General features: G+C 38.1%; 1 protein-coding gene across 2 annotated transcripts; it reads right to left on the bottom strand.

Annotated features, from left to right (window-relative positions):
- Positions 1-8: 8 nt before the first annotated feature.
- Positions 9-14,107, bottom strand: LOC306857078 (importin-9). 2 transcript variants are annotated; one of them, XM_079396752.1, is made up of 24 exons: positions 13,763-14,107; positions 11,849-11,910; positions 11,666-11,752; positions 11,374-11,575; positions 11,188-11,276; positions 10,998-11,084; positions 10,326-10,445; positions 10,143-10,243; positions 9,706-9,764; positions 9,463-9,614; positions 9,285-9,383; positions 9,096-9,202; positions 8,554-8,693; positions 8,302-8,464; positions 7,334-7,560; positions 7,101-7,249; positions 6,902-7,030; positions 6,530-6,805; positions 5,316-5,482; positions 5,095-5,228; positions 4,889-5,008; positions 4,682-4,792; positions 1,536-1,612; positions 9-1,450 (listed from the first exon to the last, which is right to left on the bottom strand). In XM_079396752.1, the coding sequence occupies exons 1-24, from the start codon at positions 13,908-13,910 to the stop codon at positions 1,340-1,342; spliced, it is 3,117 nt and encodes a 1,038-aa protein (XP_079252878.1). In that variant the 5' UTR covers positions 13,911-14,107; the 3' UTR covers positions 9-1,339. The 2 variants fall into 2 exon arrangements, with proteins under 2 accessions (XP_079252878.1, XP_079252879.1); XM_079396753.1 differs by having other exon boundaries at positions 8,302-8,461; positions 13,763-14,082.
- Between the last annotated feature and the right edge of the window lie 91 nt (positions 14,108-14,198).

Genomic DNA, 14,198 nt, shown 5'->3' on the forward strand with positions numbered 1-14,198 from the left:
TATCTTTTCATAAAAGATGAGGGTTATATTAAGGTTAATGAAATGTATTCAAGTTAGCAAATTTACACACACACAAACTGTATAAATTACATATAAATTGCATTTCCATCTCTGTTGCAACAGTTTTGGACGTGTCTAAAATGACTGTACCCATATGTACATGTCTTTGGTGTTTGGTGATGAGTTGTTGGCTCAAGGTCTGCATTTAGTCACATCAGAGGTGTTCAGCCAGGATCAGGACTTGGCTTTCTGCAGACCAGTCAAGTTCTTCCACACTGACTGAATCAATCATGTCTTTTTGAACGGTGCCTTATACACAGAGGCACTGCCATGTTAGAATAGAAAAGGGTCCTGTCCCATCGGTTGCTATAAAATTAGAAGCACAAAATTCTGAAGAATATGTTATGCTTAAACATTAAGATTTGCACTCATAGAAATTACTAAAGTAGTCAAACATGTTCATTAGAAGGGGGTGACCCAATACTTTTGACAATATAATGTAATGTATAAAATTAAAATAGCTATATGCATGTGCATATTCAAATCAGTTAAATGTCAATGTATATTTACTAAAAACACAAAACAAAATCACTTTCAAACATATCTAAATCTCCAAAAACTTCATTTTGAATGTAGACACTTAAAATTTAGACCTTAACAGGCCTTTTATTATGAAATTCTTCTCATCCCTCAATGGAGACAATGTTTCTAAGATTGTAGGATCACTATGGTAACACTATATTATTCTTCATGCTCACCCTACAGTGTAGCCATAAAGATCATGCTCATGAGACAATGTAATGACAAACAACATGGATAACTTTAATAAGGCTGACAACAGTTCCAACTTCTTTTCAAAGTGTAGATTCATCATCTGTCAGAAGTCTTTTTCCTTTCTCCACAGAAAGATTTTATAACCATTGTGATTTAGTCAAGTGAGAAGGTACAAATGGATAGATGAAACTTTTAAATAATTTCTTTACTGTTACCAGTCCCTTTGCAAAAAACATTTTTCATCATACTAGACAGGTCTATCAAAGCACAGTAGTATTTTGACATCCGATTCAAATGCACCCACACAGTCCTGTCTGGGATGCTAAGAAGCTGCCCCTCATGCCTTGCTCTTATAACATCCCTGGGAATCAATGTCCATTCCTTCCCTTAACAAAATACAGGGAGAGGCACGTAAACCATTAAGTCCTCTTTTGGGTTGTGGATTAAGAGCATCATCTGAAAGGCATTACGAGTCCACTCGAATGTTCAAGTTTGAAGAAAAGATGACTGAGTGGTAAAGACGGAAACAAAGGACAAGGAGCTAATGTTGGGTGGGGGATATAGGTCATATACCGATGGACTGCAAGACTCTTCTCTCTACTTCATTCAAGTGGCTTGAAAACATGCTATAGCAAGGCTGCTGAGCAAACTGGGTAAGGAAATCTGTCAGGTACGCCTGGGGAAAAAATATGGAGACAGGGGCAGTAAAGACATGAAGTATGGTTACAGCAATACTTCAGAGACAATGCCAAATAACTTACCTGAAGGTCAATTTGATAAATTGGGTCCTTCAGAACATCTGGGTCCTCCTCATCATCATCCTCATAATAATCGTCGTCTATGGTGAAATTACAATAATTGTTATAGATTATTTGTAGTAAAGACAAGGTGGTGAATGTGGAAAGCATTGTGCACTCACTGTTTTACTCATGTTTTTGTCATTTTGCTTTACTAATAAATCCTAACATTTAAAGAACGGCACTGTCTGCCCACCACAAAAACATTAAACTGTTAAAACATTTGTGTTCATTTAAGTAAGGGATAATGTACAGGCAGCCGGTAGTTATCGCAAAATAAGCCCAGACAGTGTGATCAGGACCCGACGCGAAGCGGAGGGGCTTATTTCGCGATAACTACAGGCTGCCTGTACATTATCCCGCTTATTACACGGCTACTTGCCACATAAGGAAAAAAAACTGGACATGAATATGAATTTGAAACATTTTATTGGCATATTTGATTTAAATTAACATTTGTATCCTTCCGCGAAACGATATAGTACCACGTGACTAACATTCTGTTTGTCACAAGATGGCGCCAAACGGTAATCTTTGTTGGCGCGGAGGGATTTTAAACATACAAGTAGTACCAGCTATGCGTTATTACTTTGGAGCGGTTATTATTTGAAAAGAACGAACCTGCAAATGTCTCAACTGACCAATCAGAATCAAGCATTCCAGAGAGCCGTGTAATAAATAAAGCTAACGTACTAACACAAAGTAAATTAAAAAGAAAACTGAAATATAAAAAAATAATTTGAATTCTAAATATTAATAAAAACGGCAATAGTAAACAAATACAAAAATAACACTGTTGACAAACTTTTTGGTCTCTGTACTTTTGTGTCCATTCATTTTTCCTTTTTTACCTTGACGAAAAAAATGAAAAAAGAACAGTTGTATTTTTAAATGCTATGCTGAAAACCAAAATTTGAATTTGAACTACACACACAAAATGCTGCCTGAAAAAAGTTAAATACTGACTTCATTTCAGATTTTGGTTTATGACTTTTTGCACATTTAATAAAACATTTGAAAAATGCACAAATTACTATAGAAAAATGTTGATTTTACAAGTTGTCTTTGGCCAAATTAGAAGTAATGCTTCTCCCGCACCACGTATGGTTGCTCAAAGCATGTACAGTACGTTGTTAAGAGTGCTACACACGAGGCTTTAAAATATGGGGTAAATATCTAAATATAATATAAAAATAATTTCTCCTACTTCTCCAGATACAGATAGGCCAGAATCAAATCACTGAGGGTGCTACATCTATTTTGCTCTGTCCAGTGACATCCGCTTTAAATGCCTCATTTATATCCAGAAGTCACTCCCAAAACTTTGCAGCATGGAAGCTGTCACGTCCTCTTAGCATCATGGAAAAACAAAACTTATTCAAATTCTGAATGGATTAGCCCATAACCAAGAAAAACCGCAAAGAGCACTCTCCTTAGAATAATTGAAAAGCTGTCACCCATTTGAGTTTATCCTGATCTCAAAGTTCTGTTATAATCGATGAAGCTCTACACTGCTCAATGAATCTCTTATTTACGTCATGTTACACTTTGTTTGTTATAATGAGAGACTCCTAAACATGCAGCACTGAACAAAACTGTGGTGTGGAGTGGATTAAAACTTCTAAAACAAGAAATCAATAGAAAATGTCAGTGATTGGCTGCACTGATCAGTGCTACAAAAACAAGTTGAAAATGGAGAAGTGAGTTCAAACACAAATACACACTGGAGCGTTTGGAAAACATGCTTCGCCAGTATCCTCTTGCTTTCATTTAGTTCCCTCTAGCACTCCCATAGAACCGGCCCTGGATACAGTTAATTACGTAAGGGATAATCAACGGCTAGCCGTGCATTAAAGGATTTTAATGCACGACATGGAGGCAAAGAACTGCCGGATGCAAAGTGCCTTTAAAATCCTATAATGCACGGCTAGCCGTTGATTATCCCACTTATTCCATGGTCATTTGCCAAGTTATAGACAAGTTGAAACTAGTATTGCTCTTTGCAGTGCAATATTTGACCGAATGGGTAAAAATTAGTTATTTTCATCAGTTACGGCTCGTTAGGTCTAGCATTCTGCCTGCTTCAAATCAGACAGAGATGAAATAGTGCAGTAAGACCACATTTATTTGAATGAATTATAGCATGCATTTAAATTAATTATTGATCGAGAGAGAGAGAGAGAGAGAGAGAGAGAGAGAGAGAGAGAGAGAGAGAGAGAGAGAGAGAGAGAGAGAGAGAGAGAGTTATGAGTTACCTGCTTGCTGCGTCTGCGCATCTCTCTCTACAAACAACTAGGCTACTTCAAAAACACTATCATCTCGTTGCTGGAGAATATAATGTAGTGATCTAGTATCTATCTTTTATTTTATTAAAATCACAGGGAAGCGTTGACAACAAGTTTGTGTGTGTGTGTGCAGCGCAATCTACGATCTCTGACCTCTTTCTCTCTCTCTGTGTGTGTGTGCGTGAGCGAGTGATGCATGTTGGTGTGCATCAATTAAAGCAGCGCATTAATATGGAACAGTGATTAAACTGACTTGGAACTACCTGTGCATTAAACAGTTTTACTGCATACTTGCCAGCCAATCAGAATCCAGTATTCAGACACACCATGGAATAAAAAGAAATATGTAACGAATATTTCATACATGATTTTAGGTGTAAATAATTATCAAGATCATAAAAATAATGAAGCCAATGATTTTCATAAGTGTACCAGTAACCATGACAGCAACGCAAGAGGGCACTTATAGTGTACTTTACAGAGATGCTAAAAAAAACAACCTAGAAACAAGCTTTATATCATTGGAATTTTGAATAATGAAAATTAGTTTGTGTCTGCTTATTCTATTTATCAGTGTTTGAACCACAAAACAAGAAACCGCATTTTCCATATTTAATTTCTGGGTTAAAAAACTAAAAATGAATAGATGCAAAAGTACAACGGCCCTTTTAAACAACGCTTAGAACAAAGGTTTGATTCCCAGGTAATGTGTGAAGTAATAAAATGTGTACTTTAATGTAACTCTAGATGCCAAATGCATATGTAGGCTAACATTAGAATGGGCAAATGCAAATTTAACCCTGTTTTAGTATTATGGGTCTTCACCGTATTTGTTGGAGGCAATGAGATCAGACAGTAGCTGTCCTGCTAATCCTTCATCTTCCTCATCATCATCATCCTCTTCATCTGCCAGGTCATCCCACATTCCACCAGAGTCTGCAAAACAAACGTTCTAAACATAAGAATGCTCCGAACTTCAATGCCATCAATCAATACTAATACTAGGGGTAAAAAGTTAAACCACACAAGTACCTTGGCTCCAATCTGCAGGATTTGCTCTATTTGCATTAGCCTCCACCACAGAAGACAGTTCATTGACGATGAGCTTAAAAATCTTTACCAGCAAAGGAATGTTGGTCCACCGCTGTGGGTCTGAGAGAAACAGATCAGTCAGATATCGGAGATAATAACAATTAATAATAATCATTCATTTGGCAGTTTAGAGATTATTAACTTACTCTTGGCTGATTTGGAACGTGTACAGATTCCCTCGTCCGGATTAAAAATTTCATCTCCTTTGACGTCTATATCTTGGAGGCGTTTGTCATTTGCGTTCAGACCATGCTGGAGAAGTTTACACAAGGCAACAGCACTGTGGGCCGAGCGATTACAGGGTTATTTCAAAAGGAAGCTGTGCAATTTCTTCAAACGCAATGCAGACGACATTGGAAACCCTCACCTGACTTTGCCTTCATACTGGCCGTAAAACAGATGTTGGCGACTCATCCACTCAGCCATGACAAACTCTAGGGCAGGTTTCCCTGTGGGACCTGGAAGACTGCATAGGAATTCCAGCAGGGGCTCCAACTGGGAATGGACCAGGTGGGCGAAAACCATGATCAGGGACTGTAAAATGAAGAGCAAGAATGTATTTCACACCTCATTTAAGCCAGCAGCTACAGTACAATTCAGACTTATCTGTCATACAAGAAAATTAATGTTCAACATGCAAAAAGCAGCAAACAATTAGCTGAAGTTATTTTTAGCTTATTAAGTGCTATTTCTTACCTGTGCTACATCACACATCTGCAGTAATATTGCGGTACCTAACATTTCCCACATTTTGTTTTCATAGCTTACATCAAACTGAATGTTCTAACATGTCAACTATAAATCAATCACTAATTATTGATACTGATTATTGTTATTATCTACTTACAGTCCTCATTTGATTTCATAATTTGCCCAAGGTGTTTATTTAGTTTACACTTTTTTTGAAGACTGGAGGTTATGAGTATTTGTTCAAACTTATTCACGCTGATTTACGAATCATTCAGACCATTTTGTGAACTGTTTTCAATGATTTACTGAAAAGAAATGACTAAAAATTAGTTCAATAAATTAAACATGTATGGCTTAACGAATAGTTGATAGAATATTTTTGAAAAATAGTCTTTGCTATGACGTTTTTTTATTTCCATGATATTTCCTGTCCTGGAAAACAATTTTAAAATTCCCTGATATTTCTAAATTTTCCATGACCATGGAAACCCTGTTTACTTTGACAAATGCAGAGGTTTTCAAACTTGAGAACAATGACCCCCAAATATGATAGAGCACTTACTTCACAAATGAAATAAAATGCAACAAAACACAAAATAAATGAAAACCAATAAAATAAATTAAAAATGTGAAACAGTAATAATGCCAAAATCAGTAAATGTGTTAATATGACTGCGTTAAGCATATTTCATTGACATTTAAAGTTAACATTAACGGTGATAGCCCTAAAAATGCATTTTGTAAAAAATGGTTCTCCCAAATTTTCCACAGACACCCAGCACCCCTTTATGGCCTCCAGTCCTTAGTTTAAAAAAACCCCAAGGTATCAGTTTAGTATCGACCCTGTGGTACTGTACTTCGGCCAAAATTCTGGTATCAATTCAACCCCACCTGCATCACACTGAGGGTCTCGGCCTGCTGCATCTTGCTGAGAATAGCACGCAGTATTTGGTCCAGCTGGTCAGCCAACTGAGTGCCAGCCCGGGCAATTAGAGTGGACACCAAGCGACCTACAAAAGCAGCGGTGAACTCAGACGTGCGGGGGTCCAGGAGCTGACTGACAACCTGCATGACATACCACAGGCCACTGTGGCCTTGCTCATCTTGCCACTGGGCAATTTGCTCAAGCGCAACAGATACATAGGCCCTCAAGCATTCACCACCATTCTAAAAAAAAAAAAAAATCAATGATGATGAGTTAGATATCAGCTGACATGAGGACTCTGAAAAGACATATCGCATTTATTTCTGGGAGAATGTCACCTGCATTGTGGTGTTGTCATCTGTGCGGAGGGTGCATTGGGCCACTGCTGGAAAAGCTTGGCACACAAGCATGTCAGACAACGGAGGTTTAGTGTTACGAACAACCGTAGTTAGGATATCTATGGATGTCTGTAAGAACAAAAAATACATATTACTTACAGAATACAGTAAGTAGAACAAATTGAGAAGTGTAACTTACAGCACAAAGGCCAGACGGGATTTTATCAGGCGGTGCGTGCATAATGCTAACAAGGGTAGGAATGAGGCGCATTTGCATGGGTCCTTGACATGCTTCAATCTGGGCAAGCTCCTTGAAGACGTCCTGCGCTAAAGACGCTACAACAGGATCTAACAAAAATGGAAAAGAAAACATAAGCCACAGGTAATCTAAATTACAGAAGATGCTAGCTGTTGACTTCAAAATGATCTTACCATTACTATACTTAAGGAAGATGGCAATAGTGAGTGGGCAGATCTTGTTCTCAGCACTTGTGGTGAAAGCCGGATCCACGGTGCAAACAATACAGAGGGTCTCCATGACTAAAGTGAGAACTTCAGAGCTGAACTGAGCTGCGAGCTGCACCAGACCTTCCAAGACACTGGGCAGGAACGGCTGCAGGACGTGAGTGCTATCTGACAGCTTGAGTTGATCACAGTACCTGTGAAACAGATATAAAGAGAGATCACTATTTTTGTGGAAATCATGATATTTTTCTCAGGATTCTTTGATAACCAAAGAATTCAAAATAGCAGCATTAATATGAAATAGAAATCTTTACTATAGTTTAGTAAATGTCATTACTGTCATTTTAGATCAATTTAATGCATCCTTGCTTTATTATTTAATTTAAGGACAATGAATCACAGTTATTGAATAATGAATATAAAATTGTAAAATTGTTAATTATTCTGTTTAAACCACATACAGTTGGTCAAAACTTTACATACACCTTTCAGAATCAGCAAAATGTTAATTTTACCAAAATAAGAGGGATCATACAAAATGCATGTTATTGTTTATTTAGTACTGACATATAGTCCCCACAAGAGAAAATAATAGTTGAATTTATAAAAATGACCCCGTTCAAATACACAAAAATGCTGGAAAACGAAAGAATTTGTGGGACCTGAAGGATTTTTCTGAAGAACTGCAGGCAGTTTAACTGTTCAGGACAAACAAGGGACTCATGAACAACTATCACTAAACAAAACAAAAAAAACACAGCTTTAGATCGTTCAGGTATGAAGACAGTATTAAGAATCAAGTGCATGTAAACTTTTGAACGGGGTCATTTTTATAAATTCAACTATAAAAAATAAATAAAAATTATATAAAAATCATACACTTTTGCGCAAATTATTACACCCTGCACATTAGAAACTGGAAATAAAAGTCCTACCCCCAGATGGCTCTCACAGCGGAGATGCGGACCGAGGGTGGCTGGCTCTCATGAAGACCACTCACAGTTGCCTGAAGGAACTGCTGTATAAGTTCTGGGGACATCGCGGCAGTAAAGCGACTGGCTGCCCATAAGGCCCGACCCAAGAGGAATGGAGAGGCTGCTGGGAATTTAATAACATGGGGATCAGATCCTCAGGTCTACACTCAGACCATATACAGATGTAGGATCAAAATCCAGAATAAGGTATACCTGGTAAATTAAGGTCGGCAAGGATGACACTGGCAAGGAATCCATGCATATCGAACTGCACACGACCGTTCTTTACATTCTCAGTGATGATGGTCTTGACTGAGCCCAGGGACAGCATGCATGCCTCATGCACTTTCCACCTGCATACCCATGGAGAGATACTAATGTAGGTCAGGGGTTACCAACCACACATTTGCATGTTTATGGTTCTCTGATATTGGCTAATGGTCACGCCACATGTAATTGGCCAAAATGTATACTTATTATATAAACTTATTTATACATAGGACTGCACATATATGGGGCTTATTATTATAATACCTTTACTCTGACTTTAAAAATGAAGATATAAATTTATTACTGTTGTAAAATTGTCTGGTAAAAAATAAATCAATCAATTTGATGATTATAGGCCTATTAATTATTGTGGACTGCAAGATACGCAACTAATATTTAAGTAAAAAAATTCAATCTGGAATTTTGGTGAAATGCTGTAAACTTCTATAAATTAAATAGAGATAAAGGATGTTTTCTGTCTTTACCAGTGTTCACTGCCTGTGTTCTTGGCTTGCTCTGCCTCTTGAAGGTGCCGTGTTGCTGCCGCCGCTAAAGCAGCAGCGCTCTCGTTCTGAAACTCGGCAGCAACAGCCTGATGGATAAAAGGATGCATTAAACATAAAATAGGGAAAATATTTCAACATCTACAAACAAACTTTCTGTGCTGCTCTCACCAGCAACAGATCCTGTGCCGATATCCGGACGGAATAAGAGAATGTATCATCATCCTCATCCTCAACAAACTGCTGCGGATTGGCTGTCCATACCTTGATCTGTGAGATGGAAGAGAATGTTATGATAAAAGCTTCATAAAAAAAAGACATATGACACACACTCACCCCGCCCACAAACCTGATCCTCCGTAATCTGCATGTAGAGGATGATGTAATATATGAGCTCTGGAAGAGCTTTCTTCACAGTGCTCTTGAACTTCTTGTTCTCCAGCAGCGTGTGGACGAACTCAAAGATGCTGAAGACGAGGTTCTCAAAGCCAAGGACCTCACCTGCGACAATGACAATGAATTAAAGCTCAATGCTTACTAAACCAACCTGAATATCTTGGATCAATGCTAGCAAAAATCTAGTGCCACATACCATCAGAGTCAACAGGATCATCTACTTCTTCGGTGTAGTTGACCTCGGTTCTCACATAAGTACATGATTGGTTAAAAAAAATACTTAAATGTTTACTGAAATTACTGACATTGGATTATAAACTCGTTTTTTTAACTGAACAATTAAATATAAACACACAGCTTCATAAGATGTTACTTGATAGACTGTATTCAAGTGGATCATTGATGTTTTTATCAGATGTTTGGACTCAAATTCTGACTGCACCCATTCAGTGAAATGGATTCATTGGTGTGCAAGTGATGTAATGCTCCAAATCTGTTATTATGATAAATATACAAACTCATCTACATCTTCGATGGCTTGAGCATGAGTACATTTTCATTTTTGGGTGAACTTTTCCGTTAATGGCGATAGTTTAAACAAGTGGTAAAAGCTGTCAATGACTGAATGGATATAAAGAGGCGCTTTCTGTCAAGGTGTTCCATACAATAGGTAGAATCTGTTGCATGGAGGACACCATGGGTTTGGGGAAGTTCTTTACAAGAGCCGTCACTGCCTATGAAGGGAAAACAATTGATAATTACATTCACATCACTAGGGAAAAAAGTATTTTTCTGCACAATGCAACAGCTAGTCACCTTTAGTACTTCCATCTTCAGGCCACTATCTGAAGTGGGTCCATCTGGAATCTGCAGCGCCTGTATGAAGGCCTCGGTGAACTGCTGCACCACCGGGAAGATCAGAGTGTTGGCAGCACCCTAAAATCCAACATAATTGTTTTAAAATGTCAGTAGCCCATTTAATATTTATTGTAAAGTGTTAGGTATTATGAAGTCACAAATTCCATTGCATTTATTAATTTAGGTTAATTTATACAATGTGCCATTAAAAATGTACAGTTACACTATAGTTCAAAACCTTTGGGTTGAAACATTGTCTCATGTTTTTGAAAGAAGTCTTTTTACCCACCAATGCTACATTTATTTGATGATAAAATACAGTAATACTGAGAAATATTAATGCAATTTAAAATAATTGTTTTCTATGTCAATAAATTTGACATTTCTGTGATGGCAAAGCTGAATTTTCAGGGTCACATGATCCTTCAGAAATTATTCCAATATGCTGATTTGGTGCTCAGGAAAGATTGCTTATTATTAATGCTGAAAACAGTTGTGCGGCTTAATATTTTTGTGCAAACCCAGATATATTTTTGTCGGGATTCTTTTATAAGTAACATTTTAAATGTGTGTACTGTCCAAAATGTAACCTGTTCACCTATAAATAAAAGTACTTCACTTAAACTTTACCTTTGCTACTTCATCAATTGCACAGATGAGATTGGCACACGTGGTAAAGATCTCAACTGCTCTGGATCGAGTGCGAATACTGTAAACCTGCAAGAGTAACAAAACTGTGTTTTTGTCAATAACATAAATTCCACATGATTTTCTCAACAGCAATGGCTGTACAGTGTTTTTATTAAGCTCAGTATAATACCTCTGCCATGGTAAAAATCTTGTACATTTGAGGCAAAATGACAGGTGCAACATCCGGCATCTGTACATCCGTCACCTCTCGGGTAAATTCTATGAAACACATAAGAACATGCTGCTTAGAAATGGTGAAAAACAGTGTCACTTGCTGCAACTGTGAGGAAGAGGTCTAGATGTTCAGAGTGATTACCTGTGAGGACCCTCATGGCGCCGTGTACAGCGTTAACATCCCCACTGGCCAGCATGTCCATGAGGAGCTTGAAGAGCCCAGGCCAAGCTTCAGGCCAGTCCCAGTGTGCAATAGCCGATAGGGCGTAGGCCACGCTGGAGCGCACCTTACTGATGGCCTCCCGCAAGCCACTTGGCAGGAGCTCACGGATCGCAGCTTTAGCCTGAACATAAAGGGATATGGATACCAAATTACTCATTAAACGTCACATCTCGGATAATGTCACATCCAGACATAAATATTCAGTTCTTACCCATTCAGTCGTCTCTGGGGGCCTGTATTTCTCTGACTGGGCACACCAGTGTGTCTCAACATACTGCTTCAGAATGACAGAGGCCAACTACAAGAGACATATAGTACACAAATTAATTAAATATTACCGAGAGAATCAAATACTTGATTTTCTGTTAATTTATGCTTTGATTTCAAGTCTTACTTGGCGTATAGCAAGTGCTCCGTGTGGGTCGACAGTGAGCTCTGCGAGGTGAACTCCAAACTCTACAAAACAGGTGAAATAATATTACATAGTCAGGCCAAAAACAACTATACATATTAATATAGGTTTAGTTCAGTTTACAAGCACAATCAACGATCACTTTGACTAACAACACGTTAACAAGCAGATGCCACAAATGCATTAGAAGCCAAGTCTGATGAGTACATTCAAAAAATCATTTCTAATGTATGCTTGATTCACAGCAACACAGCACTGCCATATCTTTCATCATCCATGGATTTAGCTCAATGAGAGGCTGGTGGCCAAAAGACAATGTTACTGCTGACACCCAACACCCTGATACCCTGAAAGAGAGGCCACAGTCAGTGACCCACTGGGTTGGTTACACTGACCAACTGATTTTCAAAGGCATTTCTACCTTTAAGTGGACATGTTTTCTTTCTAAACATAAAAACATAGTGTACAGTTGGTCCACAAATACACAACTGGTCAAAACATTTGTGGCGATTAATATTTTTACTCAGCAAGGATTCATTAAATTGATCAAAAGTGACAGTAAAGGCATTTATAATGTTACAAAAGATTTCTATTCCAAGTAAATGCGATTCTTTTGAACTTCTTATTCATAAAAATAATGTTTAAAAAAAAAGTATCCTAGTTTCCACAAAAATATTAAGCAGCAAAACTCTTTTCAACATTGACAGTAATAAGAAATGCAACTTGAGCACCAAATCAGCATGTTAGAATGACTTCTGAATGATCAAAGCCATTGACAAGCTTTGCCATCACAGGAATTGTATTTTAAATGATAGGAAAATAGAAAACAGTTATTTTAAATAGTAATAACACTTCACAATTACATAATCAAGGAACTACGAATAACGCATAAAATATAACAAAATACAACAATAGCTCTGCTACGATGCACCATTCACTCTCAGAAAATGAATCTAGATCATCCTTCAACATGAAGAGAATATATTAAAATATATATCTTACAATGTGTACAAAAATCATTTGCTTTCATTTTTGTAATAAACTTACATATATCATCTTTGGCCAAAGGTACTGACTCACATCTAGCCACATAAACAAGATTCTGCTCTTTTTCCTCCCAAAAGATGATGAAACAGCCACAAAACTCTAAGCAATATCTTAACTTTAAAAAACACTGGGGTGATGCAACCTTGATGATATTGGGTAAATTTCAGATTTAATATTATGGACACTCCAAGAAACCAAACCCCAATTCACAATCTCTGCTTTGGCATTGTAGTCAGAAGGTAAAACAGGATGAGCAGTAAGTTAGACAAAGAAGACTGAGAAATAAACAAACAAAAGAGAATTATGTAAAAAAACTGAACTTTTGGAAAGGGGTAGCTCACCCCTCACCATTTACTCACTCTCATACGGTTCTGAAATAACCATTCACTTTAATTGAAAAAGGATGCATTTAAAACTAGTAAGATTTGGAACCATATGAGCGTGAGCAAATGACAATGTTTTATTTCTTGGGGGGTGAACAGTCCCTGAAGCTATCGCCAAAACATATTACATTCTCACAAAGATGACGCGTATTTAATACCACTAAATTACCATCACGTTAGTGAACTTAAAAGTGAAACTGAAAACAGATCTAAACAACCGAACTTGTCACTTAGGATCTTTTCATATGACTTCACAACAATCAAATGAAAATGCGGGAACATGTTGGATTCTGCTGCACGTGCGGTTGACAAATTCACCGCGACTAACGTTGCGTGAATGATAAACACGGTCGACAAGCGTCATAAAACCATTCACAGTTCATCCGAGACGAAAAGCGTGTGTCCAGGAAGGCCCGCGTGTAAAAATCTGCACTTCACATTGTGTCTTGCATGTTGTTGCTCTTACCCTCCGTCACTTCCAATACTTTAATGCGCTCCTCCGCCGCGGCACGCACTTCTTGCACCGGCGACAGAATGGCGTTCAGCGCGTCTATAAGAGTCTCCTTCAGTCCTTTATCCACCTGGTCGGGACCCGACGCGTTCATACCCGCCATATTTTCGCCAGTCTTGCCGAGGCTAACGGAGAGATGACCGGGGACCCGACGGAAAGATGCACACTGCACAGCGCGCCAATGCACATTTAGGGAGGGACTATGAAACGATGAAATGTTGCCATTCGTGAATCATTGGCGCTTTCTTGATCACAATGGCTCCATCCACAGGAATGGAGGTTGAACATCTACACCGAACTGCATTTCTGACTTTGTCGCCACCTGATGCTCAGACCTAGGCGTTTGCTTTAAATACATATTGAGTTGCACACAAATAAAAACCAGAAAGAC

Source organism: Barbus barbus (genome assembly GCF_936440315.1).
Source record: "Barbus barbus genome assembly, chromosome: 37".
NCBI classification, from domain to species: domain Eukaryota; kingdom Metazoa; phylum Chordata; class Actinopteri; order Cypriniformes; family Cyprinidae; genus Barbus; species Barbus barbus.